General features: G+C 46.0%; 2 protein-coding genes across 2 annotated transcripts; one reads left to right on the forward strand and one right to left on the reverse strand.

Moving 5' to 3' along the window:
* The first annotated feature begins 9,586 nt into the window (after window positions 1–9,586).
* LOC125516076 (disease resistance protein RGA2-like) lies at window positions 9,587–11,757 on the forward strand. The gene is made up of 2 exons (XM_048681562.1): window positions 9,587–11,391; window positions 11,487–11,757. The coding sequence occupies exon 1, from the start codon at window positions 9,600–9,602 to the stop codon at window positions 11,361–11,363; it is 1,764 nt and encodes a 587-aa protein (XP_048537519.1). The 5' UTR covers window positions 9,587–9,599; the 3' UTR covers window positions 11,364–11,391; window positions 11,487–11,757.
* Window positions 11,758–12,526: 769 nt separating this feature from the next.
* LOC125516077 (transmembrane protein 234 homolog) lies at window positions 12,527–13,363 on the reverse strand. Its single transcript, XM_048681564.1, has one exon. It carries the CDS (start codon window positions 13,242–13,244, stop codon window positions 12,858–12,860), a length of 387 nt encoding a protein of 128 aa, XP_048537521.1. The 5' UTR covers window positions 13,245–13,363; the 3' UTR covers window positions 12,527–12,857.
* Window positions 13,364–26,064: the final 12,701 nt, after the last annotated feature.

Consider the following 26,064-nt stretch of genomic DNA (forward strand, 5'->3'; position numbering starts at 1 on the left):
TCCTCGGAATTTTTAGAATCCAGATCCTCCGCCAATCCATCATCATCCTCTTCCTACATCACACCCTGCATTCCCTCCCCTTCCTTATCCCCATCAGCAAAATCAGAACCAGCTAATATTATCGACTGACTACTCTTCCCAGTATCATGACCACACACATTGTGTGGCACGTAGTCTGACTCCTTCTCGGGTTGGCTTGCATCCACATCTAGTGGTTGTGACCCGGATAAATAAATCTCGTTACCCACTTCACTGCCTTGGCCGGGTTCATACCCCATGTGGAGTTGTATGGTATTGTCCTCCTTCGCCACATGTTGCACTAGGGTGTATGGGTGGATTCTTTGGTCTCTGCAATGCCTTAACAGGATCAATGACCGTTGGCTCCTATCTATCAGCATCAACTCCCACTTGACATTTTTACAGGATTTGGTCCACAGTGCATGAATACTGACGAAACATAATTTAGGTCCAGCCCAAAACTAGTAGTCAACCAGTACTTCAACTATCTAATGTCTAGTCTGTCCGGGTTTGGAAGTGTCATGACGCTATTTTTATACTCGCTAAGATCAAACCCCAACTCATTATATCAAACATTACCAGGGCCATAGTAAACAATCAAATTTACCGATTCGGATATTTTCACCCATCAAACATTGCCATCTTCTCATTAATCACAATGAACAAAACTATTACCCGCTACACTAATTAACCGCTAAAATGCCACCACAGACAAATTAACACTAGAAGTGCGCAATATGACTTATCTACACTAACTAAACTGTACAACTCATAGAAAATTTGTGATGACATAGTTATACCTTCGACGCGTGTGTCCCCTGCTTCTTGCTCCTTCCTTCAACCTGAAGGAAATATGCCCTAGAGGCAATAATAAAGTTATTGTTTATTTCCTTATATCATGATAAATGTTTATTATTCATGCTAGAATTGTATTAACCGGAAACATAATACATGTGTGAATACATAGACAAACAGAGTGTCACTAGTATGCCTCTACTTGACTAGCTCGTTAATCAAAGATGGTTATGTTTCCTAACCATGGACAAAGAGTTGTTATTTGATTAACGGGATCACATCATTAGGTGAATGATCTGATTGACATGACCCATTCCATTAGCTTAGCACCCGATCGTTTAGTATGCTGCTATTGCTTTCTTCATGACTTATACATGTTCCTATGACTATGAGATTATGCAACTCCCGTTTGCCGGAGGAACACTTTGTGTGCTACCAAACATCACAACGTAATTGGGTGATTATAAAGGTGCTCTACAGGTGTCTCCAAAGGTACATGTTGGGTTGGCGTATTTCGAGATTAGGATTTGTCACTCCGATTGTCGGAGAGGTATCTCTGGGCCCCCTCGGTAATGCACATCACATAAGCCTTGCAAGCATTGCAACTAATGAGTTAGTTGTGAGATGATGTATTACGGAATGAGTAAATAGACTTGCCGGTAACGAGATTGAACTAGGTATTGAGATACCGACGATCGAATCTCGGGCAAGTAACATACCGATGACAAAGGGAACAACGTATGTTGTTATGCGGTCTGACCGATAAAAGATCTTCGTAGAATATGTAGGACCCAATATGAGCATCCAGGTTCCGCTATTGGTTATTGACCGGAGACGTGTCTCGGTCATGTCTACATTGTTCTCGAACCCGTAGGGTCTGCACGCTTAAGGTTTCGATGACAGTTATATTATGAGTTTATGCATTTTGATGTACCGAAGTTTGTTCGGAGTCCCGGATGTGATCACGGACATGATGAGGAGTCTCGAAATGGTCGAGACATAAATATTGATATATTGGAAGCCTATATTTGGATATCGGAAGTGTTCCGGGTGAAATCAGGATTTTACCAGAGTACCGGGAGGTTACCGGAACCCCCCGGGAGGTATATGGACCTTAGTGGGCTTTAATGGAAGAGAGGAGAGGTGGCCAGGGCTAGGCCGCGCGCCCCCCCCCCCCCTAGTCTGAATAGGATAAGGAGAAGGGGGCGGCGCCCCCCCCCCCTTCCTTCTCTCTCTCCTCTTTCCCCCTCCCGAATCCTATTCCAACTAGGAAAGGGGGGGAATCCTACTCCCGATGGGAGTAGGACTCCTCCTGGCGCGCCCTCCTCCTGGCCGGCCGCCCCCCCCCCCCCTTTGATCCTTTATATACGGGGGAAGGGGGCACCCCTAGACACACAAGTTGATCCACGTGATCATATTCTTAACCGTGTGCAGTGCCCCCTTCCACCATAGTCCTCGATAATATTGTAGCGGTGATTAGGCGAAGCCCTGCGACAGTAGTACATCAAGATCGTCACCACGCCATCGTGCTGACGGAACTCTTCCTCGAAACTTTGCTGGATCGGAGTCCGGGGATCGTCATCGAGCTGAACGTGTGCTAGAACTTGGAGGTGCCGTAGTTTCGGTGCTTGATCGGTCGGGCCGTGAAGACGTACGACTACATCAACCGCGTTGTGCTGACGCTTCCGCTGTCGGTCTACAAGGGTACGTAGATCACACTCTCCCCTCTCGTTGCTATGCATCACCATGATCTTGCGTGTGCATAGGAAATTTTTTGAAATTACTATGTTCCCCAACACAACCTAGCAGCACCGGCCACCTCACGGAGTACTTGCATCACCCGACAACACCACCTCCTCCCCCTCGACGATCGGAGGTTCAACTTCGAAACCCCCCCCCCCAAGCCACACCTCCTCCTCCTCCCGAGCTGCACCTCCTCCTCACCACCACCTCCTCCCCATGCCGCACTTCCTCCACCCCCGCCATGGTTTCTTCTCACTTGTACACACAAAAAACTATCCCACACAAAAAAATGACAATGTAGGCCGACGGAGATTGCTACGATCTATTGATTCTGTGTCTTGGATGCGAAAATGGATGGAAAACGGAGGAGATCGGCGTGGGGTGGGGAGAGAAACAGAGACGTAAAAGAGAGAGAGAGAGAGAGAGAGAGAGAGAGAGAGAGAGAGGAAGAAACAGCAGCGAGAGGAAGGAGACGACCGCGTCGGGCTTATCTACACCTCTTCGATCGCGGGTCGGCCGAAGATCTTTTCGGTCGCTGGTAGGATGAAGACGGCCTCTTCGGTCGCTAGCCCACCGACACCTCCTCTTCGGCCCAGCTGGGCCACTCTTCGGCCAACAGGAGGCTGAAGAGCCCACTTCGGCCAAACACGGACCGAAAACCTTGTCTTCGGCCAACAGGTGGCCGACATGGTCATACTTTAGATTTTTATGCTTTAGGTAGTGAATATTCTTACCTCAAGAGACTCGTTTTCCCCTAGGGCTTGGGCAGCGCTAAGGTTCCACACCTTCCTCCGGCGATCTACCGCCGGAGTCCATGAAAAACCTGCCCGATGGCTGGGGTTCCGGCTACGGGGAGTCAACCAATACCTGCAGGAGTAAATCCGGCGGAGTGCATGAAGGATTTAGCGCACGATCGTGTGGTGCTCGAGGATGCGGAGAGGATGGCGGGACTGCGATCTGAGGATCAACCTGTCAATGAGGGATCTGATCAGTCCGGGGCGGAAGAGGATGTGGGTAGTGATCGAGAAGGGGATGATCAGGAATTGGAGGACGAAGAAGAAGCGGGGGAGTATTATGGACCCGAAGCAGACTTGGATGATTAGTTTGCCAGGATGAACTTACATGGGGAAGAGATGGAAGATCTAGATTTTTCTGGTGAAGTAGAGGAGCTGATCAAAGAGGTGCGTTGGCTGGGGATTTTTAGGGTTCATACAACTCGGCCCTTTGGGCACTCAGCGCTGCTGAATTAGATGCGCAATGCTTGGGCTGCTGCGAAGGGGGTCACGTTCAATATCAAAGGCCCAAATTTGTTCCTTGTTTAGTGTCATTGCCTTGGGGATTGGAAGAGGATCATGGACGGGGGGCCTTGGCTGTTCTGCAGGGCGCCGGTAATTATTCAAGAGTATGACGGGTTCTCAGATGTCTCTCAGTATAAACTAAACAAAGTCCCAGTGTGGGCGAGGATCAAAGGCTTGCCGCCAGGGCTAACGGCAAAGAAGTCGCTGGCAGAAAAGGTTGCAGCTAAGGTGGGAGGTCCACCGATCACAGTGATAGTGAATGAGGGGGTGATAAACCCTAATAATACGCTGAGGGAGAGGGTGTTTTTGGATGTCAATGAGCCCCTTGTCCGTTTTGTGCCAATAACCCTAAAGGAGAGTAAGAGGTACCCAGTGGCTTATGAGAAACTCCCTGACTTCTGCTACCTTTGTGGCTTGATGGGCCATATAGTTGAAGAGTGTGGGGATGCTGTGCATGATCCAAGAACCTATGAGTGGGGAGATTGGCTTCTCTGGGCACCGGAGCCGAACCCACAGGCTCAAACAGATCGGGACGGAGGAGGAAGAAGTGGTGGTAGAGGAAGAGCGGGTGGAAGAGGAGACAGAGGAGGCAGGCAGGGAAGAGGCGATGGGGGGAAGGAAGAAACAGCAGAGCAAGAGATTATGCAGGAGAAGAGGATGCGAGCTACCAGCCGGGACATCAGGGAGTAGTGGAAAAAAACATTCGTAAGAGGCTGGTCTCTTCTGATGGCACGCTAAATGTTAGAGGGCAACCCGTCCCCAATCTTGCAGGCAAAGTGGCAGATACTGTCCTTTTACTAGAGGGAGGCTCAACCTCAACAGATAATGATGGAGGGCAGAAGACACCGGGGAAGGTACCAATAGTGAAGAGAAGGAAGCAGGGTGAGAAAGGAGATGTCCGACAGGATGAACTGATGACGGAGGCGGCCTCCCACGAGGAGGACCACCGAGCCAAATGAATGCTTTGTGTGTTGGAACTGTCGCGGTTTGGGCAACCCCGCGACAGTTCGGGAAGTCCGTGACCTCACGGCAAAATTTGCCCCGGCCGTGTTGTGCTTAGTAGAAACTCAATTGTCGAGCGCACGTGTCGAGATTTTAGCTCAATCGTTCGGATATGATAGACCCTTTGCTGTTAGTAGCTCGGGACGGAGTGGAGCTCTTGTAATTTTCTGGAATGAATCAATAAAGCTAGAAGTTACCGGCTACTCGAAATATCATATAGACACTAATATATCTGATCTTGGACCTTCGCCATGGAGGTTAACATGTGTGTACGGAGAAGCACAGGTGGCAGAACAATATAAAACATGGGACACGCTGTGCTCTATTTCGGCGGCGTCAACACTGCCTTGGGCAGTGTTGGGAGATTTTAATGAGGTTCTAATTCAGTCAGAACATGAAGGAGTCAACTTGAGAGGCCAAGGGCAGATGGAGGGATTCAGGGATGCCCTAGATGTTTGTGGCTTGATGGATTTAGGCCACAAAGGAAGATGGTGGACATTTGAGAAGAGGGTTGCGGGTGGGACTTACACAAGAGTCTGCCTCGACCGAGCAGTCGTAGATGCAGCGTGGAGTTCTCTTTTTCCGCTCGCGGAGGTGAGCAATGAGACTGCAGCTTGCTCTGATCACGGGCCTATAGTGCTGAAGCTATCGGATGATGAGGATGCGAGGAGGAAGCCGAAGAGCTTCAAGTACGAGGTAATGTGGGAGAGACACCCAGAGTTATATTCACTCATAGAAACGAACTGGAATGGAAAACCGAAGGGTTTTTCGGCAATTGAGGTCAGATATAAAATTAAAGATCTCAGCGAACATTTGTACAGCTGGGATAGGCATACCTTTGGTAATGTAAAGAAGGAGATCAAGAAACTCGCGAAAGAGCTTGAGGTGTTAACGAACGTACCAGGAAGAACAGAACCGAGCCATCTTGAAATCAAAGTGGTTGACAGACTGGTCGAGCTATACCACAGGGAAGAGATCATGAGTAGGCAGCGGTCGCGAGTAGACTGGCTTACTTATGGTGACAGCAATACAAAATATTTCCAGCAAAGAGCATCGATGTGAAGGAGAAAAAACAAGATCACGGCCCTGGCTAGGTCGGATGGGCAATTAACGGAGGATGCAGAAGAGTTAGAGGGTATGACAAATGAGTTTTATAAAGGCCTCTACACCTAAGAGGGATGCAACAATATGCAAGAGGTTTTGGACTCGGTTCCGGTGAAGGTGACGAATGATATGCGAGCACAACTGGACGCGGTGTATACGAAAAAGGAGGTCAAATCAGCACTTTATCAGATGTTTCCTATGAAGGCGCCGGGGCCTGACGGATTCCCGGCACATTTCTTTCAGAAGCATTGGGGGGTCTGTGGAGAAGAGGTGACTAAGGCAGTGCTGGCGATAGTCGAGGGAAACGAAAGTGCAGAAGGTATTAACCAGACATATTTGGTCCTCATACCGAAGGTAAAAAACCCTTCTCACTTATCACAGTTCCGACCGATCAGTTTATCTAATGTGCTTTATAAGATAGCTTCTAAAGTTATCGCCAACCGCCTGAAGAATGTGATCCCTGAGATCATTTCAGCTGAACAATCGGCCTTTGTTCCCGGCCGTTTAATCACGGATAACATCATCGTAGCATATGAATGCTTGCATTTTATGAAACGCAATAAAGCTATCAAACACAGACATTGTGCTCTTAAATTGGACATGATGAAGGCATATGATAGGTTGGAATGGGAATACTTACGAGCTATCATGCTGAAACTGGGGTTTTCTCAGAGATGGGTTGATATTGTTATGAACTTGGTCACATCAGTCTCTTATTCAGTTTTGTTTAATGGAAAGAAGTTGGAGGAATTTAGACCTAGCAGAGGAATTCGTCAGGGAGATCCTATCTCCCCTTACCTGTTCTTATTGGCAGCGGAGGGCCTTTCAGGCCTATTGAAAAATTTAAGTGAGTCATCCCAACTGGGTGGGATACAAGTGGCGCCACTAGCTCCACCTGTTAACCACTTGTTATTCGCAGATGACAGCCTGCTGTTCTTTAAAGCAACCGGGGGAGGGGCGACCGAGGTGTCAAACCTGTTGGAGAACTATTGCCAGGCTTCTGGTCAGAGGATTAACATAGCTAAGTCTTCTATCTTTTTTAGCAAGGGTTGCCCAAACACTATAAAGGATGAGATTAGAGCCATACTAAATGTTCCCAATGAATCCCTGAATGAAAAGTACCTAGGATTGCCTTTTGATGTAGGCAATTCTAAAAATGGAGCATTTAAGTACTTGAAGGACAGGCTGTGGAGCAAGGTGAAGGGATGGATGGAAAAATGTTTGTCTTCATAAGGAAAGGAAGTCTTGGTTAAATCAGTGGCACAAGCAGTCCCAGTGTTCTCAATGTCATGTTTTAAGCTACCTCGGGGCCTTTGTGAGCACCTAAACAAGCTAACAAGGCAATTCTGGTGGGGAAGCAGGGAAGGTAAACGTAAGCCAGCTTGGGTTTCTTGGAAGTCTATGACTCAGCTCAAATTCATGGGTGGGCTAGGGTTTCGGGATTTTGAGCTTTTCAATCTAGCTCTTTTGGCAAGACAGTCCTGGAGACTTCTGCAGTGTCCAGATTCTTTGTGTGCGAGAATTTTGAAGGCTGTCTATTATCCTCAAAGCACAATTCTGGAAGTTGAACTTGGGAATCGGCCATCACAGGTATGGCGAGCCATAATGGAAGGAATAGATGTCCTCAAGCAAGGGATTATCAGGAGAATCGGAGATGGATCAACAACGAGGATATGGGTAGATAACTGGATACCGAGGAACGCTATCATGAGGCCATTAGCGTGTCTATCGGCCAACCCCCCAACCTTCGTAAGTGAGTTGATTGATGCACATAATGCGGCATGGAATAGAGAAGCGCTTGATGCTAATTTTATTGCTACGGATACCCTGGCTGTCTTGGCCATTCCGATCTGCACTAGACAAATGGATGATCAATGGGCATGGAACTTTGAGAGGAATGGAGTTTTTTCAGTAAGATCTGCTTACCGAATGTTGGCTGACACAAAGCGCAGAAGAGAGGAATGGTTAGAAGGAAGATCTGGGTCCTCAGATTTTGTTGCTGAAGCTAAATCATGGGCGTCACTATGGTCCATTAAAGTTCCCGGAAAAATACGTTATTTCTTGTGGAGACTGTCTAAGCTGTCGATCCGAACAGAGGATGTAAGACACGCAAGGAAAACCAGCTATGTGGAATGGCAGATTCATGGCGACACTCACTTTTTGAATGTTCTGTTGCAAGGTGCGTTTGGGCACTGGTTGATGAAAACATACTTGATTTTATTCAAGCGACCCCGGAGCCGAATGCTAAGGTGTGGTTATTTTCAGCCATAGATCATCTACCACAAGATAGCCTGATAGTGATGGCAGTAACTATGTGGGCGATTTGGTGGGCTCGTCGTAAGGCTATTCATGAGGGAGACCTACAGAGCCCGCACGCGACTCATTCGTTTGTAAAGAGTTTCATTGCTGAAATTGCAACTGTTCATAATGGGTCGGCTACAAGGAGCGACTCGCATGCAGCAGCGAGACATGGTGTCAGGCAAGGATGGATACCGCCTGATCATGGTGTTGTCAAGATTCAGGTAGATGGGGGAGTTGCCAGAAACGGGAGAAGAGGAGCAGCTGCCACCATAGGAAGGAACCGCGATGGCCAGTTCCTCAGTTCCTCAGCAATGGTTTTTGATGAGATCAATGATCCACCGATGCTAGAAGCGCTGGCCTGCCGTGAGGCGCTAGCCCTAGCTCAGGATTTACATTTTGATCAGATTGTTGTTGCCTGTGATTGCAAAACTGTTGTGGAGGAAATTAAGAAAGGGACGGCAGGAAGATATAGCATGATTGTCAAGGAGATCCAAAGCCAGGCAAGACAATTCACACGTTGCGACTTCATCTTTGAAGGATGGCAAGGGAATGTTGATGTTCATAATCTAGTTAAATTCTGTATTTCTCTAGTTCAAGGGCGCCATTTGTGGTTGGGAGTACCCCATGATCCCTTTGTTATTCCTGTAAACCGAAACATTAATCAATAAAGTTTGGTTTACCGCTCAAAAAGAATGTAGTGAATATTCCTCCAGGACCACTTTCTGTCACTGAGCGTAGAAGCAAGGCAAATTCGACCGTTTCCTAGAGCCAGCCAAAGACCATAACGCCTTCTAGACTGCCTTGCCGTTCATTCTCATTTCTTTTAGCCAAAATTCACTCACATTTGTCTTTCTTGACTAGACCACCAGTCCACCAAGACTAGTCTACTCAAATTAAGTCCAACTCATATAACACGTCAAGGAGAAATTTGACAAGGGTAGCAGTTAGTTGGTTTTTCTTTTTTTTTTTAACACTCCAGATGCCCACAAACACGCACATACACTCACCTCTAGAAACGCATGCACGCACAACCTACCCAACAGGAGCGTCTCCTCCCACTGAACGAACATCAAATAAATCCAAAAAACAGCGAGCACCAGTGCCAAGTTTAGAACTTAAACTCTAGTTGGCTAGTTCCACCACAAGGAACCTCAATTAGTTAGTTCTGATGTGACATGGTGACCTGAAATAAATTCTACTCCCTCCGTTCCTTAATATAAGTCTTTTTAGATATTCCAATATGGACTATATACAGAGCAAAATGAGTGAATGTACACTCTAAAATATGTCTATATACATTGTTATGTAGTTCATATTGAAATCTCTAAAAAAAGACTTATGCTTAGGAACGAGGGAGTACACATCAACTTATATAACACGTCAAGTCAGACTCGCCCAAGACTCAGCCGAAGACTCAGCAGTAGCAAGGCACCACCACGACACTACTTTGCCATAGTCAGTTACCTTCATCCAGAACACCTACCTGGGTATCGGGTCGAAATTGCTAGTGTAACCCGTTGCCAATTTTATCCCTCTTCCATTGCACCACTCGAGCGTCGAGCGTTGGAGGCTCGGCAATCAATGGATATCCTCATCTCTACAATCGTAGGCGACCTCATCAGTAGGACGGCGTCGTTCGTGATCAGCAAATACTTCCAGCAGCAGCCTGACATCAACAAGATTGTCCAAAGGCTACAGAGTGTTGTATTGAGAATCGACATCGTCGTCGAGGAGGCCGAGGCGCGGGACATCACCAACCAGGGGATGCTCCGTCAGCTCAAGATGTTGAGGCAAGGAATGTACAAAGGCCACTATGTTCTCGATGCCTTGAGATTCCAAGCGGCCCTCGACGAGGAGAAGGTAAGCCACTCATCATCTGCGCTCTCTAAATTCAGTCCAGCCAAACGGCTCCGTTTCTCTCGGACCGGCAGTGGCAGCAGCAACAGAGAAGCACTGTTGTTCGGCACAAACAACAACATGCGAGAAGAGCTGCAACAGATGGTTGATACCCTTGAAGACACCGTGGCCGGTATGAAGGAGTTTCTTTTCTTCTTGGAATTGTATCCTCGGATCCTTCGCCAACCTTACGGCACATATTTGCTCTTGGATAATTGCATGTTTGGTCGCCAAACTGAACGGGAATGGGTCCTGAAATTCTTGTTGTGTCCCAATGTTATGCCAGACTTGGCTGTACTTCCAATCATTGGTCCAAGAAGAGTAGGGAAGAGCACCCTTGTTGAGTATGTCTGTAGGGATGAGAGTGTGCGTGGTCACTTCTCGATGATCTTGTTCTTTCCAGAAGGCAGTCTCAAGGATGAAGGACTTATTGACCTGAAAGGAAACAATATTAGTGGCCTAGTCAGACATCAAAATTCTGCTTCTCAAAACAGGTTGCTGATTATTGTTGAACTGGCTGAGGATATTAGTGAGGGAACATGGAGAAGGTTGAAATCTTCCGCAACCAGCATGACACCACGTGGTGGGAGCAAAATCATAATCACCAGTCGATCAAATAGAATTGTGAATCTGGGAACAACCGAAGCACTTCGACTGGAATATCTCCCGCAAGACGCTTATTGGCACTTTTTCAAGTCGCTTGCATTCGGGAGCACAAACCCAGATGAGCAGCCAAAACTGGCAACGATGGCCATGGAGATGGCTTTGGAGCAGAGACAGAGCTTCGCAGGCGCGCGTATCATTGCTGGGATACTGCGAGATAACTTCAATCCTCGATTTTGGCGCACAACTCTTGAATGTATAAGAGCATATAAACAGACAAACCTCCTTATTTTTGAACAGCACCCAACAGTTCGTTTGCGAGACGATGAACCGGTGTACCATAGGAGATCGGAGAAGAGCAGCAAACATTTCTTGATTTGCAACATTTACCGGTCAGATTCCGAGAATGTTCCCAAGATCAGTGTGCAGGATATTCTCTTAGGATGTGGTGGTACGCTACCCTGTGGAGAATTTGAGGCTCTTGCATGGAGGTCTAGCATACCGCCCTACTACAACTACACGATAAGTTGTAAGATGCAGGCACCACAACCTACAGTAGGAAGGAAGAAGCGTGTACATCAGGATGGGGAACATTTGATTTGAGTAGCACACTGTCTGCGACTCATATCATGTATGCTACCGCCTTCTCTTACGAATTAGAAAATATCATTACTGTCTTGTGGAGTCTTACCAAGTTAGCTAACATATATGTATGTCGCCGTGTAGGCACTAGGCATGGAGTCGTCATATCGTCGTACAAGTGTTTGCATGTCGAGTACATTGTGCTTGTGTTTGGGTAAGTACTTTCAGAGTCAAGACGAATGTTTGCATTGTCAGTTAAGTTAGAGTACAAGACAAGTTGTATTTATAGAGTTGAGTACTTGAGTCTGTATCCTATTGATCTTGATACTATGTGTACTATGTAAACCTAAGCCTTGTAATAATTCTTGAACATGGAGAAAAGAGTAGAGAAAAGGTGCCCCAAACTTGCTCTGTTTCTCATGTGTGTGAGTTTGATCCTTGGGCGGAACCCAGCAAGTCTGTCAAATGTAATTTCTGTGGCAGATTCTTTTCTTGCTGGGCATAAAGATCAGAAAGATAAGCTGGAATGGTAGTGGTGGTATTACCTGGAACTCAGGGCGGTGAGGAGGCAACGATAAATGTAAAACTAAGTTGTTGGATTTTGGCTATTACCCCATGAACTGAGCTGTGTTTTCTATCTTTTGATCAGCACCAAAACCTTCGTGAGCTAGACTCTTTTTCTAACAATACATCAAAACGTGAAGCCTTTGTGTTTCTCCGGAAAACAAAAACATACCTTCATAGGATTAAGCATGCAGCCATACAGACGCTTCTCCCTCCCAGATACTCCCTCCGTTCCAAAATGAGATAGATGACCCAACTTTATACTAAAGTTAGTATAAAGTTGGGTCATCTATTTTGGAACGGAGGGAGTAGATCACAGCCATGATCTTGTGTGCCATGAACTAGGAGTGCCCAGGTATAGTACCCTGATTGCTCCGAAACAGAGCATTCATGTATGGACCTGCAAAAGTATGAACATCGTTCTTATTAACAGGTAGACCTAAGCACCTTCCGCAAGAGCATGTAGCAATAGTCAGGCCGGTAACGAATGCCCATTACCAAGGTCGGACCTCAAACAGATAATTAGTTGAAGGCATCGTCAATCTGCACTTACTTAACACATGGCAAAACCACTAGGTTGGGAACAGGGTAACCATATTTTGCAAGAGGTCAGGGGAAGGTATTGATAAACAGTGTTCATTCAGAAAGTCATTCTTGTGGGTAACTGATTTTGGATACAAACAGAAGTGATTCAGAGGGCACAACACAGGGAAACAGAGAATTGATGAATTGAGATGCTGCAGTATTTGTGTGATACATACAATTACCAAGTTCCCTATCCAGGCCTGAAAAATAAGCGCATTCAGCGTACATTTTAGCATCAAAGGCACAAATTATGATCTCAAACATTTACTACACAAGTAGACCAAATTCAGACTAATTCTGCAGACAACATTGAAGACAGATGAGGACAGTGATGCAGATGCAGTCGGACCCTTGGAAGTTAGCGAGCTAGGAGATGCAGACCCAGACGCCGAGGACGATGAGGGCGGTGCCGAGCGCGGCGGGCGCGGCGCGGGTGGCCTCCCCGAGCAGCGCGGCGGCGACGGCGGTGGCGGCGAAGGTGGTGGCGTTGGTGACGGGCACGGCGACGGAGATGGGCGCGTCGCCGAGGAGCCGGAAGAAGGCCGCGGAGGCGGAGAGGTTGGCGGCGAACGGCGCCGAGTACTGCCACGTGAGGAGCAGGTCGGCCCACCGCCGGACGGCGCCGGTGCCGGCGGGGAGGGAGCGGGAGCGGCGGTCCCAGACGAGCGCTCCCCGGCGCATCAGCGCGTTGGTGGCGCCCCACACCAGGCCCACCGCCACCATGCTCGCCGCGTCGCCGCCCACCGCCGCCATGCTCTCTCGCTCGCTCGCTGGGGTGCGGTGGATCTGGGGGGCTGGACGGCGGTGAGCTCTCCCTCTGTTTCTCTGCTTTCCTCGCTGTGACTGGATCTCGCTGACTTGTTTGGAGGTTTGTGTTTGTGTAATTTCAAACTTTTGGCTTCTCAAAAGGGAGTTTGTGTTTGGGTAATTTCAAATTTTTGCTAATATCTAGACTATAGAGAAGTTAGAAAATTTGACAAGTTTTGGGCATGCTAAATCTTCTAAGCCCAACTCTAACCGATTCCTTCAAAAATAGAGAACTATTCAGTCGAGTAAAGCTTAGTGAAGTATTTTTACTCCATTAAGTTTTGGTCATTTCTAACCGACCTCTTAAATTTAGCGGAGTAAAACTTACAACTGGCTTGTGCGTTTCATCGAGCGCGCTCCAACAACGACAAGACAGACAAGGCGGTGCGTGAAGCTGCGCTAGGTGGTGCCCAAGGAGTGCATGGTGGTGTCCATGGAGCTGCGAGAGGAGGTCTTGTCGTGGTCTTACCTCGGTGTTGGTGTCTCTGCCCTGCCAGCTCGCCAACGCAGAAAGCTTCTTGAGCTCCCACATAGGCGTGTCCTTCTCAAAGCCCCCACAGCCGCCGGCCCCCAGCGACTGGCTCGATGCGTGGGACTTTGCCATCGGGGTGGACTAGTCGAGGTGCCCGGACAATCTTGAGGTCTAACCTAGGCGGTCAGATGGAGAGAACACAACAAAATGACTTGCTCGAAACACGAAGGACACCACGCCAACTACAACTATCAACTATGCTGCCGTCGAAGGCTCAAACTACTAGGGGCAAACAAAGGCGAAAGAAAACAACATCGAGACCGAGCCTAGGCGGTAAATATATTGAAAACATGGACGGCCTTCACAAGAAAGGGACCAAGCACTCAGAGTCGTGGTCAAGCTGCTGCCATTGGGGAGAAAACCCTATCCTCTTCCACCCATGGAGGAAGATGCCAAAACCGCTGGGACATAACAACGCATGTCTTACCAGAGAGCATCATCTGATGGAAAAGCGCTTGGTCTGCAAGAAAACACATCGCTCGCCATCACCACTTGAAACTTAAAGTAGTCGGACACCTCCCCACCACGACACCACTCATTCAAGACCAACTGTCACAATACGACATCTGCAAGGAGAACACGACTCTCATAATGTCGCCGCCAACCAATCCACAAACATTTTGAGCTTTCGCTCGGGAAAATGACCGGATGTGGGAGGAAGGGTTTTCCACAACTCCTCCAGGGAGGAAAGTGGCACCCTTGGGTGTCACGGCTACCATGGCCAGACCAGCCAGCCATGGGTTCCCCCCGACTCAGAACTGCACCGCCATCACCTCACTAGCAAGAGGACAGACGACCAAGGCCATTATGCACCAGTGTTGATGACAAGGAGTGATCCAAAGAGGAGGGAGGGGGGGTCGTACCTTCATATATGGAGGCAGGAGCCGAAGAAGGCCCTTCGCCTCGACCACGACCCAGCAACACCTCACCACCCAAGCGACTGAGCGATCCAGCCACCATCACCCGTGGGCCACGCCCGCCGCCTAACTCTCGGATTGTCGTCCCGCCATCCGATGCCTTCTGCATGGGAAAACAGAGCGACGTGAGCCTCACTGCCACCTTCACCCGTGACCGTGCGGGCTTTCCCAATGCCCCCTCTGATGACTGGCAGGGAGATGGGGGAGCGAGGCGTCGATCTGGGAACCCTAGTCGTCCCGGTGCCGCCCTGGGACAACTACACGATAGTCCCAATTGGTTTTCTCTGAAATATGGCTCACAGTGTTTATTTTTTTTAAAGAAAAATTGTATGACTTAAAATTGCCAAAAAGTAATAACTGAAAAATGCATGTTGGACAAGCAGTACACCACGAGGCAGTAAGACGGTGGTAATAATTGGGAGGTGTACACGTGTAAGCTTGAAGGGACGCTGTGTATCTCTAGTATTTACCAGTGTCTTCTTCCTCCTCTGGCTCACACTCACAGTCACTTCACCCATCGGAGCTTCCGAAGGAAGTGCATCCGGCCAGCCATGGCGATCGACGAGCCCACCAAAGTAACCCCCCTCCTCCTCTGTTCCAGCTACCATCACCATCTGCTTCTCTACCCCACTGAACTCACTTATTTATTTTATTTATGGTAAAATTTCTTGGGGTTTCTTCATGCTATTTCTGTGTTTCCAGTGATTTTGTTTCTACGGACTAGTAGAAAATTACTGCTGCTAGTTATTGCTACGTAGATCACTAGATGAAATTTTGCCACAGAATTATTGATCCGTTGCCCGACTAATTTCCAGAGGAAGAGAGGGACGCCAGCGGACTCTGCCAAGTCCAAGATGCGGCGGCAGAAGGTGGTCCATCGAAGGCGCGGTTTGCTTGATGAACGCAGCAGCAGGCACGGCGACGGCAACGACGACGACCATGATTTTGAGCCGGCGGTGAGAACCTCTGTGGACCCATCTGAGCTCACATTGCTGCATTTCAGTTTCAGGCACCTCTGTTCTTCCAGGATTCAGAGTATCAAATGCATGTTCAGAGGCCACCTCAGTAGTCCTTTTTGGCAACCATTTCATTAGCTTTCTCTGTTGTTTCTGAATCTTAAATTGTTGCTAAATCACTACTAGATGGCATTTAGTGACAAAATTATTGATTGAATTTGAGCCCATTGTGAGAAGCACCTGATCCCACATTACTGCATTCCAGGAACAGGAACCTCTCTTCTGTCAGGCTTCAGAGTGTATCAACTGCATGTTGTCATTCATACATACAGTATATCACACATTCTTGTTTTCCTAGAAGCGATTTGACATTATTTATAATGTAATAGTGATATGAACAGGAAACGATTTTTCTCGTGTATTTTGTCTGTCGGTCAATTTATTCGACACCGGAACTATATGTGTGTTGCTGAATGTGTTCTAGTTTTATCTGGGAGTCTAGGCTGAGCCTGCTATGAGGCCACTTCAGTAGTCTTTTGTGTCAACGTTTCATTAGCCTTTTATCTGAAACAAACTATATATGTGTTTTGTTTTGGTCCTGTACTACTTGCTGCTAGATCACTAGTTGACATTCAGTAAGTACCAACATGATTGATTTTGCTCTGTCTTGGTTGCATGACTAATTTCCAGGGTAAGGGAGGGACGCCGGCGGGTGATTCCTCTCGTTCTGCCAGGACCAAGATGGCCAGAAGATGTCGTTGGCGCATCGAAGGCTCTCTTTTATTGATGATGGCAGTAGCATCAGTAGGCACATCGCTGCTGCTGCGGCGGCGGCGAATGATGATGGTGGTGGTTCTGAGCAGATGGTAAGAACCTTCATGGAACCATCTGATCTCACATTTCTGCATTTCAGGCACCTCTGTTCCTCCAGGATTCAGAGTATCAAACGCATTTTCTCATATATCAACCTGAATAAATATAGGAAGCCGCTTTTATCAGTTAGTTGGTTGGTTGGTTGGTCGGTCGATGAATCGAGCATTAGAAAATCTCAAGTACTGACTACTGAGATTGTTATGAGGTCAATTCAGAGTACTTTTTTTTGTCAAACATTTCATCTGCCTTTTCTCTTTCTTTCTGAATCTTCCGTCACGCTTACCTTGTGGAACCGTCAAACAAACTGAAATTTAACTGCTTATGTTTTTTTTCCTTATAGCGCTCGTTAGTACTGCAGCAGCTAGTAGTCTAGTACAAGTACACAGTGACTGCAGAGCGTCATCCATGTTATTAGACTATATTATGTATACATTTTTTTATCTTTACTAATTTTGAACTTCTCGTGATGCGATAATAAAAAATTGGCAATTGTAGGATGCGGAGTTTGCTGCTGATGTTCCTCAGAAGAATACAGGAGTTCATGACAGCGATGACGACTTTGTTCCATTGATAGTGAGTGTTCTATTGCTTGAGTTCTCTTGCATATGCACCAATTACACCACACATGGACCCATTCACCGCATCAATTTTAGTGAAAACATAATGTCTGACATCATCACAATAGTTCCTTGTTTTCATTTCCATTTGATCATAATTTTCATAAAATACGATCATATAAATTATTGGTCTAACCTCATTATGGCAGATGATGAGAACCAAGACTGTGAAGAGTGAGCCTGGAAAGCATCCTGGCTTTCGATATGAACGCAAAGCCCAGAGAACTATCACTAAAACTAATAAAGTAAGATACACTCCCTTATTCCATCCCTGTATGTGTGTGTGATATGAACAAACACATAAATAAATTGCGAACAAATATATTATGAATTCAAGATGCTTCCTAGGGTTGGATAGTGTTAGAGTAGCTTTTCTTTGCTTCTTTTGGTTTTCTTTCACTGGTCTCTAGATTTTTCTTTACCAATAGTTCTATTATGTGTAGAGTTTCTTGGAATTTGGCTTATTTGGTTCGCAGTGATCTTTCAACTCGTGGGACCGACAAGATTTAAGGCAAGTGCTTCGCGAATGTTTCGTTCACTGCTCCATCATTTCATCATATTTTTTCTGTCTGTGGGCCAGGACACTACCCTCTTAACGATATTGTTAGTGATACGATAGACATTTCATCACTCCACATTGTTTACACAGGTGTATGTACTGAGAGACAGAGTAAGTTCACTACAACCGATGGAGGGCTCCGTCTCTTGAGTTTGGACACGTCCCTGGAGAACAGCATACCCGGTGAGTAAATGCATTATCATCTTCATCTTGCAATGTTAGAAAATCTTTCTAATCATGTCCTGTCTTTCTTTGATGCAGAAAAAGAAGAAGAAACTTGGGATAAAGATGTCAAGTCCAAGGCGGACCCAGAGGTCACCAGAGTCAGCAACATAGCTTGTGAATTGTGATAATACAAATGGTCAATAAATATGCTTTGTCTAGTGTTTACTTTTCGTTGGAGACTCACTGTCGAATCTTGAAAGATGCCAGTACGCCAGCGGTTGCACTTCTAACCAGCTGAAACTGTAGAATACATGGCGCACGCGTCGCCGGCCGATAACGCGGCTAAGCAATCTCCGTGGTAACACAGCCAGCCGAGAGCCGCCCGCCTCCAGGCCCCTTCCCACCTCGACGCACGTCGGCCAGCCTGCTTGCGGGTACACACTGTCAGTGAGACAAACGAGTAGGTCTAAGTCTGATCAATTCGGTTACTTCTACTTGGGGAATATCTCTAGCTAGTCCTTTCCTTAAAAATACTGCAATGTCCTAAAATTTCTGATCTTAGGAGGTATTAACACTAACTAGTCCTCCTCTGTATTCCTTTATTTGCCAGGGGTGGTTTAATGACAAGTTTGTATACTAGAGATGGAATTGGTAGGAATTATTTCAGTGAGATCTTGTACATTATATTTATAGTATTTTACTGTAGTTGTAAAACATTTTGTTGAAAATATGTATGATGTAGTACGATGCATGTTAAGATGTGTGCCTTTCTTCTACATGCATTGTAGCATGTTGAGTTTGCATAGCTAGACTGTGTTTGCACGTAGGCACGCACGCGAGGACGCACCCTTTGCAGACGTATAGTACTACATCGACTAATTAATCTGCACCTACTCGGTCTACACGGCGTGAGTATCCCTTATCCTGGACGGTTAGACCATGATGTGGACTTGACATGTATGACCAGACAGAAGGTTCCACGTATATGGCTGCATGAATCGATCAAATGCAAAGATGCAGAGCCCGGGGTGTCAGCCTCCTTTTCTAAATTGAAAAGAGCCACGGGTATGGTTTCGCTGAGATAAGGATTAGCATATGGGTGCCAATTTAGTTTCCGCATTTGTTAGAGAGGAAAAGAGTATAGCAGCAGATTTTCTTCTTGTTTGAAAAAGCATTGGGAGCGATTTGCCGGTTACATTCAGACTAATGGTGGAGCTGAAGCCAAAACGTACCGCGTAATATCCTGATCAAGCACGTGGAGCAGTGGGTGCGTTTTTTTTAAAACACATTACAGACGCAAGGGTTCGTATATACGCGCATACACTCATCCCTATAAACACATACATGCATACCCTACCCCATGAGCACCTTTGAGAGATTAAGCCGGCATATCATCTTGATATTTACGGAGTCACGATATGTGCCACGTATTCGACGTTATCGTCTCCTCTTACTGAAAGCATATCATTGGAAATCCCGAAATAAATCTAAAAATAAATGCGAGCACTTGAACCCTGATGGGTTAGGGATATACTGTCCTCCTAACTATCCAACCACAGGTGGGTGCGCTTCCTTAAAAGAAAAGAATGCGTTAACAAATTTGCCGGACCAAGATATATAAACCACCTCAAATTTAGGGTGCTCCAAGGAGTATACCGTAGAGACCATGTGAGCGGACATCTAGCTAGAAGTAAGGTCATCTTCAATGGCAATCCATAAATTTCCTTCCGCATTCTTCCGCGGACACGGATGTGGGAGACCGTCATCCAACTGTAGTCGTATACATTTGGTGTTTTTAAGTTTGCACGATCAAATAGCTGTATGGTTCTGGAATATGGAGATTAACATTCAAGCTAGTTTTTTGTATCTTGTAGTGCCAATGGCTTTTGTGACAAATTTTGTCATGAGCTTGCAAATTAATTATCCTACTGACTTAGTATACTCAACTTACATTTCTTTTCGTATATCTCTAACATTTGTAGTATATACTGAACTCATTAGTTTTGAATGACTACTGTAATTTCGGGATGTACTAGATGATTTATATATGTTGGGTCATGGCGGTGGGACGTCGACTGGCAACCCAAGCCATGGCGCGCTTTCGATCTAAGAGAGCGCACTTATCTCTCTCTTAGACAGACCGCTATTACAACTTATATCAGTGATCATGAGGGTATGTGTGTATACAATGTGCAGCATTACCTTTGTCTCTGATTCCTGTTACCGTATATTCGTGGCACTGATTGCCTCCAATATTTCAGATAGGCGCCACCGCAAACGTCACCATGCCAAAAAGGCAAAGGTTTGAGCCTCATGCAGTTGACCACGTGTCTGTGAAAGGACCTTAATTATGTATTATACCACTAGCTACCAAGCCGTTTCACTGAGTTTCTCTTCCACCGTTCACCTTTTGTAGGAATGCCTTGATTTGTGTCAAAAACTGTTGGATGTTCTCTCAGACCTTGATTGCTTTGTATGAAAATCTTGTACTTAAAGTATTGTGTGTTTGCCCTATGTGCGGTTTGCAAATTGTGTTGCTTGCTCAGTGTTTATCTCACTGCAACTGTGGCCGCTTTTGCTACTCTTTAGCACTAAACTTTAAGCCCTATTGCTCTTGAACAAGCTGAATACCTATATGATTTATCATGGGCGTGTTAATTTTGCTGGCTAAACATGCTAATATATCTTGCCCCACAATTATAGTAGTATGCCGGACAGGCTGGCACGCACATTTAGGCCCACCACAGCCAGCGAAGCTGCTTGATCGTTCGCGGCCACACAATGCTTTTGTAGGTACTAGTGGTTAGGGCGTCACCCGGTGGCGCCTCTTGAGACGGGATTGTGCGCACTAATCAAGTTGTCGTGTATGTTAACGTGCATGTATGACAATAGACAGGATTGTGCGCTCTAATCGTGTCTACAACAGAGCAGCTAGTTGGTTTCCTAATCTAGGGTTGGTTATGCATATTTAGCTTCTTCAAACCTCCCAATATCCGATGCTTAGAATAGGGTGGCTGGTTGGGCCCTGATCTTTAGAAACGACCAATAGTTGTTGATTTCAGATTAACAAGGCAGGAATAGTCACAACGTGAATTTAGAAATGACATGTGACATTCATATAAGAGACCTTCATTGCAGTTATGTTAAAAAAAAAGAGACCTCCATTGCAGTCACAACGTGAAGCCAAAACATAATTAGAGGTCTTTTAGTGCCAATCATAACAAGCAAAATGATTTGAGACCTTTGCTCCTACATACCTAAGAACCATATCAAGAGATAAGAGAAGGATGTTCCTACAAGCCTCCTCAGAGATCAGCGATTCTGGGCCGTTGGATCGGTTCTCTTGATGAGTTTTGGGCCGTTGGATCGAGAGGTGGGAGGATCTGGGCCGTCGGATCTGGAAGAAACACTGCTGAAATGAATAGTAATGGCAACAGAATGTAAATACCATGCCCCCACCAGGGCATTTCGGTCATTTCGCATGGTGGGGGTATAAAAGGGTCGGCCGCTCCTGTAACGGAGACCTAGCCGCCTCCTCCCTCGCTCGCTCCTGCAGCTGCCTCCCTCCTCCCTCGCTCACTCCTCATCCGGCGACGGCGGCGGCGGCTCCCGCGCCCGTCGTCTCCTCCCCCCTGCACTCGCCGCCGCCTCCTCTCCTCCCCCGCGGCCCGCTCATCCCGCCTCGCCGCCGCCTCCTCTCCTCCCCTGCGCCCCGCTCCTCCCGCCTCGCCGCCGCCTCCTCTCCCCTTCCTGCCCCGCCGCCACGCCTCCCTGCCCTGCCGCCGCGCCTCTCTCCAATCCCCGCCCCGAGCTCCACCGCATCCATACCTGCTCGTCGGCAGTAGGTGGGGCTCCACCTCGTCTAGCCCAACACGGGGAGGGCCAGGACGAGAGCGAGGCGATGGCGAGGTCTCTCTCTCTCACCCGTTCTTCTCCTTGCGCATCCTCTCCTCGTCGTCGGACAGCGCAGCCGTTGGCTCTCTCCTTGGGACCGGGCAGGGGCATCCCGGGGAGGGATTGGGCTGACAATGGATTTGGTGTGGCGTGAGGCTGGTTGAGGTTCTCGTTTGGTGCATGATTTTTTTCTCGGTTTTGATTCTTCGGCTATTCATCTTAGGTGCTCATGTGGTACATGATGCAGGTCTACTGCTGCTGTTGTTTCTTGCTCCCGATGAAGATTCCGACGATTTGTGCTCCGGCTCTACTTCGAGCGAGCGCGCTGATTCCTGCTAGGTGAGCTTCTCGTCCTCCTATGTTCCTGATCCTCCCCCGGTCAGCGCACCCACGCCAGCTGCCGCGACCCGTGCACCCATGATTGTTGTGCAGTAGATTAGAATCAAGATTTTGGTTGAGAGAGAGAGAGATAGAGAGAGGATCATGATCTTCCTTGGCTCATGTAATCAGATTTAAGGACACTCTATTTATAGTAGATAGGCAGATGGTCCATTGCTGGCTTGCTAAACCTGTGTGGCAAATGTCTGTGTGTATTTATGCAAGGTATAGCTTTCTGTATAAGCAATACACCTTTATCTGTACATATATCAACCTCTTTGAATTTTTCTTCTTCTAGGAGATGATGCTGGAAACGATCACATTTATGAAGTTATGCTCTGCTTTGGCTCATGTTTATATCTTAATCCAAGTAACTGGTTCTCTCTTTTTTTGAACGAGGTCCGTCCTGGTGGAGCTCTAGACAACATTACGATAACCACGTCGATGTTCCAAGCCTCACATGAGTTATAGTAGTAACTATAAATGTTTAGATATGTTGGAGTGCTCGCCTGGATAATGATGAGAGGTGAAGAGACGCACAAAAGGTAAATATTTGCACATGTATACGGGTACTTAATTTAACATGATCTGCATAATCTGAATCTGTAGTTTTGCACTATTCTTTGACGGACTATCCATTTATGTTCACTATTAGTCTGTTGTGGTGAAGTAATCAATTTAAGAATCAAAACTGCACATACCTGGCATCAAGTGTTGTCATCCACATGGGCGGTTAATCCTGGTCTCTTTACTACTTTGTAGATGTTGAGATGTGAACTCGAATGCTTCGGTTTGGGTGGTTATGTGGGCGGAAACAATGACCACCGATCATAATTGTAGATGTTTTGGATCTCAGCCATCCTTTTATTGCTATGAGGGATTACATTTTTTGCTTCTATATATGAGCTAATTCTCTATTGTGAGGAATGAGTGTGTGACCCATGTTACCTGCTACTGTAGCTTGGCATTCCTTCTACATGATGAAGACGAGAGCATGCTTGTTTTTCAAGTAACTCTCGCTTGCTTTCAATTGATTTTTAGATGCATTGTCACTTTGTCAGGAACCTGTGGTCTGAAAGAGCTAATTTGCAGAAATTTCATCCACCCGTCAAACTGCAAATCAGTGTTTGGTTGTACCAATGCTTCCTGGTATGTGACCTCTGTGTGAGATATAAAACATTTTGTTCGTCCTGTTATTTTCATGCTGATGCTTGGCTTATGAGGTTACAGATCGACTTGAGATATGTTAAGATTTTTTTTCTGTTCATCTTAGTTGAATTTAATATAAGATTTAGCTAATACATAGTGATCTTTATGTGATACATTAGTTAATAATCAATAACTAATCACTCCACTTTTATTTTAATACAGAAATACATGCAAGCAGATCTACTCAGAAGGGGAAAAGCAGGGGTTGAATCATCAATTGGAATCTGCCATGTAATTGATCTTATTGGCTTAGAAAGAAAATTGGCTGTTGGTCACAGTTGTTTACCAAGTATACTATTTTTTTGCCTACAAAAACTTCTATGATAAGCGACATGTGCAGTTGCAGGTGAAACTATTAACTTGATGTTAACACTACTATGCATGCCAAGATCTATGTTTCCGTTCACTTTTGAAAGTAAACCTGTTGTTGCTACAATTTTAGGCTGGAATAGCTGAAACCTGTAGTAGATAAAACAATACTCCCTCCAATTCAAAATGAGTGTCAGGATTTTAGTGCAAATTCGAACTAAAACTACGACACTTATTTTGGATCGGAGGAAGTACTATTTATCCAGTGAAAGATTTTAGATTCTTGCAGGGTTGCTGCCTGCTGAAACATGTATTTCTGAATAGCTTATGAACAATGTATTTGTGAAATAATAAATAATGAAAAGCAACTAGTTACTTTACCTGAACCCGTAGAGGTACTTGTATTGTAGTATACATGTTACCTGCTCTATTTTCTCTATTTTTGTTGGGTTGGAGTAGAGTGCGTAGGTTACCGATCCTATATACCAGTGTATAGCAGGCAAAAAAAACTTTTGTTGATTTACCTTTTAACCTAAATTTGTTTAGGAAACTTATACTAACCTTTATTCTCTGTTAGTTGCATCAGCCTGCATGTATTTTAGCTGTGGCTCCTTTATTCTCAGTTAGTTGCATCAGCCTGCATTTATTATGTCCTTCCATGCCTACTTACATGAGTGTATCACTTGTATTGTTCATGGTGTCTGGCGGCTGATCATTATACAACCGTTGTGGCCTCTCAATAAATGTTAGGATGATAGAGAGATTGATCAGTCTTTCTCGGATAATATATGGTTTGACTTATTTTTTATATATATTTGCTTCAGATATAGGCCTGCTACCATATCTTTTCTCGCTGGACATACCTTCCGACGGCGAGAGTGATGACTTCTATCCCACTCCTCTCCCAGCAAGGCATCACTACCTCCCTCCTGCAAAGGTACCCGAAGACCTTCTTGGACTCTTCTTCAGTGTTTCTCTTTTTTTTACACAACTATGTGGTGCTTAGTGCATATGTCATTCCCTCCTGTCAATTCATTATGAAAGAAAGAGAGGGAGAGAGGATCATGTTCTTGATTGGGTCCAATACTCAGGGTTGGTAGTGTTTATAGGAAATGGTTATATTTTACAGAAAAAATGTGTCTTTGTTGACCAGTTTTGCTCGAGATAAAAAATTCTTGCCTACTATTGGTGTCAAGCTCTTGCATCATAAAATTCGTTGTTATGCCGATTCATAAAATTATTTGCTTTGTTCTGGAACTGCAAGTTAATTCATCCATCCATGGATGTTGCATACTGTGAGTGAACCAAACAGCTGCCTTATTCATTCCTAAAAAGTCAGCCACCTTGTTGGTTTTGCAGGAGCGAATCAGCAACGCTACTATAGCAGCCCAGCACAACCGCCAAGCCAGGGTCGGCCTACTTAACCTGACAGCTTTGCTGGCTGCTTCGTGTCTCAAGCCGCGGCAGAGGGGGAAATCCAGGCGGAGCACGCCATCTCCATCACCGCGACTCGCCCTCCTGTCCGCGTCTCCCCGCCCCTTCTCCTCTAGCAGGAGGAGCACGAGCCAAGGCGTGCCACCTCCGATTCTGCAATGCTTCTAACGGCTACCTCCGCAGCATTCCATTCGATCGTCCGTCCGATTGAATCCCTTGCTCCAGCCGCTAGGTACCAGCAGCATTCCATTGGTTTGTTTTATGTATAATAGTGTGATAAAACAGTGATGTGTATGCAGATCTAACAGTATATGATACTTTTGATTGTAGTATAGGTAATCAGGCCTTTTTGGTGCATATACCTAGCTCTGATTGGTTATGTGGTTTCTCTAATTATTCAAAATTAACCGAATTAATGTGACCTTGTTTGAAATTTTAATCGAGAGTAAACATTCACAGAGACCTAATTAGGATTGACTAAACTGCTCTTATGTATATATGTTTGTTACTTCCCCATGTTGTTCTTATCTCGCTGAACATGGTGGTGCTATTGTGAGGATCTCATGTCTCTCTCACCCTTATGTGTTTATCTCTGTTGGTCCTGTTCCCCTTTTTGCTAATCAGTAATCACTCATGCCTGCTAGATCCACTAAGGTTTTTCTTGGTTTTTTAGTTGTGGATTACTGTTAAGAATGATTGCCCTTATTAATAAGGATTTAAATGTGTTGTTCCAGATCCACATGGGTTGGTTTTGAGTTATTTGTTTGGGTTAGAAAATTGTCAAAGTATGCATATATTAACATTTAGAGAAAACTTTGCATGTGTTTATTCTGGGTTGTAGTTCAGAGAGTGCTTCCATGTCGTCATGAGTGCTGGGTGCTGCTCTGACATGCTTGGGTTGTAGTTCAGAGAGCAATTCTGCC

Source organism: Triticum urartu, chromosome 6, assembly GCF_003073215.2.
Source record: "Triticum urartu cultivar G1812 chromosome 6, Tu2.1, whole genome shotgun sequence".
NCBI lineage: Eukaryota > Viridiplantae > Streptophyta > Magnoliopsida > Poales > Poaceae > Triticum > Triticum urartu.

What these genes read in the sequence shown, in the direction of transcription:
- LOC125516076 (XM_048681562.1), top strand. Translation starts at nt 9,600, where the DNA reads ATGCTTAGGAACGAGGGAGTACACATCAACTTATATAACACGTCAAGT.
- LOC125516077 (XM_048681564.1), bottom strand. Translation starts at nt 13,244, where the DNA reads ATGGCGGCGGTGGGCGGCGACGCGGCGAGCATGGTGGCGGTGGGCCTG.